General features: G+C 41.3%; 1 protein-coding gene across 1 annotated transcript; it reads left to right on the forward strand.

The window, feature by feature from the left end:
• Positions 1–232: 232 nt before the first annotated feature.
• On the forward strand, positions 233–4,254 carry LOC131854429 (uncharacterized protein K02A2.6-like). The gene is made up of 2 exons (XM_059205545.1): positions 233–1,879; positions 1,936–4,254. Exons 1-2 carry the CDS (start codon positions 233–235, stop codon positions 4,252–4,254), a joined length of 3,966 nt encoding a protein of 1,321 aa, XP_059061528.1.
• Positions 4,255–4,459: the final 205 nt, after the last annotated feature.

Raw genomic sequence — 4,459 nt, forward strand, 5'->3', positions numbered from 1 at the left:
AATTTTATATTATTAATTTATGTGGGTATGTTGCACGGTTTGTATTGCTTTAGTATATAGAATTACCTCATTAAATAAAAACAGTTCGAGAATGATCTGACGTTTTACTACATGGTGACAGCGGTGTTCTTACGAAAAATAACATTATTATACTCTAAAAGTACTGATATTTTATACTTTAAAGCGTAATTTTGTAAAAAATAAGTTCAGTAAGTGAAGTGTTATAATAATCATGGAACACGCACGACCACCATCGGAATTAGTACTTGAAGGTGGTCCGGCTGCAAGGTCCGACGCGTGGCGAAAATGGTCTAAACAATTTATGGTGTTTATGAAGGCCTCTGGAGTTTATAAAGAGAGTACGGATGTCAAATCAAGTTTACTGGTGAATTTGATTGGATCCGACGGGTACGACATATACACAACATTTAAATACGATAAAAATGAAAATCAGGAGGACTTTGATATTCTCATAAATAAATTTAACGAACATTTTGGTATGAAAAAGAACACCACTATGGCTCGATTCAAATTTTTCACGAGAAACCAAGAGAGAGGTGAAACTATAGATGAGTATGTGACCGCTCTGAAGCTTCTTACGCAGTCGTGTGAATTCGAACATCTGGAGGAAGGTCTCATACGTGACCGAATCGTGTGTGGTGTGACCGACAGCAAGCTGCGTGACCGTCTACTTAGAGAAGACGATCTCGACCTGGGACGTGCCGTGAAAATCTGTCAAGCTAGTGAGATGACCGCGGAGGAACAACGTCAGATAGAAAACGCCAAGTGTGGGACCGAAGCGGGCACATCGTCGGCTGTGGACGTAGTATATGGAGCACGAACGGAGCAACAATGGGGAGCCAGCAGGTACCCGCGCGGCGGCCGCCAGGCGAGGCGAGGCCGCGGGCGGCTGGGCGCGCCTGTTGCGGACGGCGCGGCGGCGGCGGCTCGCGGGTGTGCGGCCTGTGGTTCGGCGCGCTGTCAAGGAGGTTCACAGTGCTCCGCCAAAAGTGTTAAGTGTTTTTCGTGTCATGAAATAGGCCATTTCAAACGGATGTGTCCGGGTAAGCGTTATAAAAATAAAATATATCATATAAAAGAAAGTGCTAGTGATAGTGACGAGGAACTATATTACGTTTCTACACTGGACGGAAATTCTGGCAATAAGAACTGTAAGTGGTACGAAACCTTGTCATTAGTTAGTAATAATAGTAAACAAGTATTCAAATTAGACACAGGGTCGGATTTAAACGTCATGTCAATTAATACTTTTTTAAATTTGGGTTTGAATACTTCAAGTCTGTCTCCTGACAAAACTAAAGCACAGTCTTTTTGTGGTAATTATATTCCTATCATCGGGTCTTGCTATATCGACTGGATTTATAAAAATCGTAAATACAATCTTTATTTTATAATCTCTGATCAAAATTGTCAGAGTGTATTGGGCAAAAATGCTTGTGATGAATTAGGTTTAGTAAGACGAATATTTGCCATAAATATAGACGATTATGATGATCTTTTTCAAGGTGTAGGGAAGTTACCAGGTAAGTACAGTATTATCACAGAAATAGGAGCACAACCAGTAGTGTGTCCAGTGAGAAAAATACCTTTAGGTGTAAGGGATAAATTATTTTTAGAATTAGAACGAATGGAGAAGCTGGGGGTGATTAGAAAGGTAGCACATCCGACACCGTGGGTGAATGCTATAGTTGTAGTGGCGAAAAAAGATGGCAGCATTCGCTTGTGCCTAGATCCTCGATCACTAAACCGCGTAGTACACCGCGCGCATTATCCCCTTCCGACTGTTACAGAGATAGCTGCGAAATTGAAAGGAGCACGATTTTTTAGTAAACTGGATGCTCGTTCTGGTTTCTGGATGGTTCAGCTAGATAACCGAAGCGCAGACCTATGTACGTTTGGAACGCCTTTTGGCAGATACCAATTTTGCGTTTACCGTATGGTATCAACTGCGCTTCGGAAGTGTTTCATGCAAAAGTACGGGAGCTCTTAGAGGACCTCGTAGGCGTGGACTCATTCGTAGATGACATTATAGTCTGGGGATCTGATAAGACACAGCATGATGAACGGTTAAAGATGTTACTAGATAGGGCACGTCAAGTTGGTATAAAATTTAACATAGCTAAATGTGAATTCTGTGTACCACAAGTTACTTACTTAGGACACAAGTTTAATTCAGAAGGTATGCATGTAGACAATAATAAGTTAAAAGCAATTAAGGACATGCCTAAGCCACAGGATCGAAAGTCATTAGAACGTTTTCTTGGAATGATAAATTATCTTTCAAAATTTATACCTAATTATTCTCAGGTAGCCCCCCCGTTACGTCAATTATTAAAAAAAGACACAGTATGGCAGTGGGACTCCATACACGACGCGGCTGTACAGCGATTAAAAGAATTAGTGTGCGGTGCGCCTGTGCTAGCTTTATACTCGTTGACAGAACCGGTCGTGTTATCAGTGGACGCAAGTTCGTGCGCGCTCGGCGCAGTGTTGCTTCAGGGAGGCCGTCCGGTCGAGTTCGCCTCCTCAACGCTCACCGAAACACAGAGTCGCTATGCACAGATAGAAAAAGAGTTGTTGGCGATAGTATATGCTTTAGAACGGTTTCACCAATATATTTTTGGCAGAAAAAATGTAGTAGTCGAAACAGATCACAAACCTTTAGAAGCCTTATTTAATAAATCTTTGAATTCTGTTCCGGCTCGGTTACAACGGATGATGCTTCGCGCACAAGCATATAATTTTAAAGTCATTTATAAACCGGGCAAATATATGCATATCGCCGATGCATTGTCGCGAGCGCCGTTAAGCGAATTAATGAAAGATCATATATCAGACGAAATAACAGAACAGTCTTGTTTTTTAATACAAAATATTCGATTCAGTGACAGTAAAATAAGAGCTGTGCGCGATGCTACTGAGAAAGATGATGAATGTAAGTCAATAATACGATACATAATGAGGGGATGGCCGAGTAATAAATTTGATGTAGACGAACTAGTTCGTAGTCAGTGGTCATACAACGAAAGCTTCGAATATATAGACGGTATAATTTTTAAAGACAACCTGGTGTATATACCGCGTCGTTTGCGCACGGAAATGATTCAGCGGGTGCACGACGGTCACATGGGAATCGACCGGTGCAAGCGGCACGCGCGCGACGTGATGTTTTGGCCGGGCATGTCTCGCGACGTGGAGCGCGCCGTGCGCCGGTGCGCGGCGTGCGTCGAGCGCGCCCACCGCCCGCCGCGGGAGCCGCTCGTGCCGCACAACATACCGGACCTGCCCTGGGCCAAAGTCGGCTCAGACTTATTCCAATGCGGTAAAAAATATTTTCTTTTACTCGTCGATTATTTTTCAAACTTCATAGAAGTAAGTCCGCTGACTAGTATCAATAGTAAAGCGGTAATTCTCGCAATGAAAGATCACTTCTCTAGGCACGGGATACCGCAGGAACTCGTAACTGATAACGGTCCGGCGTATGCTTCAAAAGAATTCAAAATGTTTAGTGAAAGTTGGGATTTCGACCACACTACTACTTCACCTAATTATCCTCAATCGAACGGTCGTAGTGAACGTAGTGTACAGATTATTAAAAATATTCTCATTAAATCCATGAAGTCGGGTACAGATTTTTATTTGGGTCTTCTTAATTTTAGAGCGACTCCACGAGATGGTATAGACGCTCCATCACAATTATTAATGGGACGAAGGCTAAATACCAGGTTACCGTCGCACATTTGTAAGTTGTATCCGTTTCGTGATAATACGAATCAATATAAAACTATTATAAGTAAGCAGAATAATAATAAACAGTACTACGACAAACATGCACGCGATTTACCCGAATTACGGCCGGGGGAATCTGTTATAATGATAGATGGATACGGAAACGACCGAAAAAGGGCACGAGTGGATGCACGATCATCACAACCGCGATCGTATTTTGTTAGTGATGACTCGGGTAGGCGTTACAGGCGAAATAGGCGACACCTGATACAGGTTGCAAAAACTGAACTGGGCAAAAGTGATAATCTAGAAGGAGACGAGGAAAGATGGTCAAGTGCGGAGAGTGAGGGTGACGAATGTTATTCATATCAAAAGGTAGATAAAAATACAGCAAATACAGAACAAGATCTTGTAAAAAACCATTTGTCTAATTGTAAAAACCAGAAGCGTACCCCCAGACAGGCGGTAGCCGTAGCTAAGCATGAAATAAAAAAAAATGTATAATTAAGTAGTAAGTATTGGAATTAAAATTTTAATACATATACAATAAATTACGATGATTCAGTGTTGCTTAAAATTATAAGATTATTTAAAAGTGTTATTCTAAAAGTTCAATGATATAAAAAATGAATTGCTTAGTTGTATTGTAAGTATACATATATCACCTGTATGTGAGTGTTATAGATAATATTTATTACGATATTAGAAT

This window comes from Achroia grisella, unplaced genomic scaffold, assembly GCF_030625045.1.
Source record: "Achroia grisella isolate CSIRO2021 unplaced genomic scaffold, CSIRO_AGI_Agris_v1 utg1186, whole genome shotgun sequence".
Taxonomy (NCBI): Eukaryota; Metazoa; Arthropoda; class Insecta; order Lepidoptera; family Pyralidae; genus Achroia; species Achroia grisella.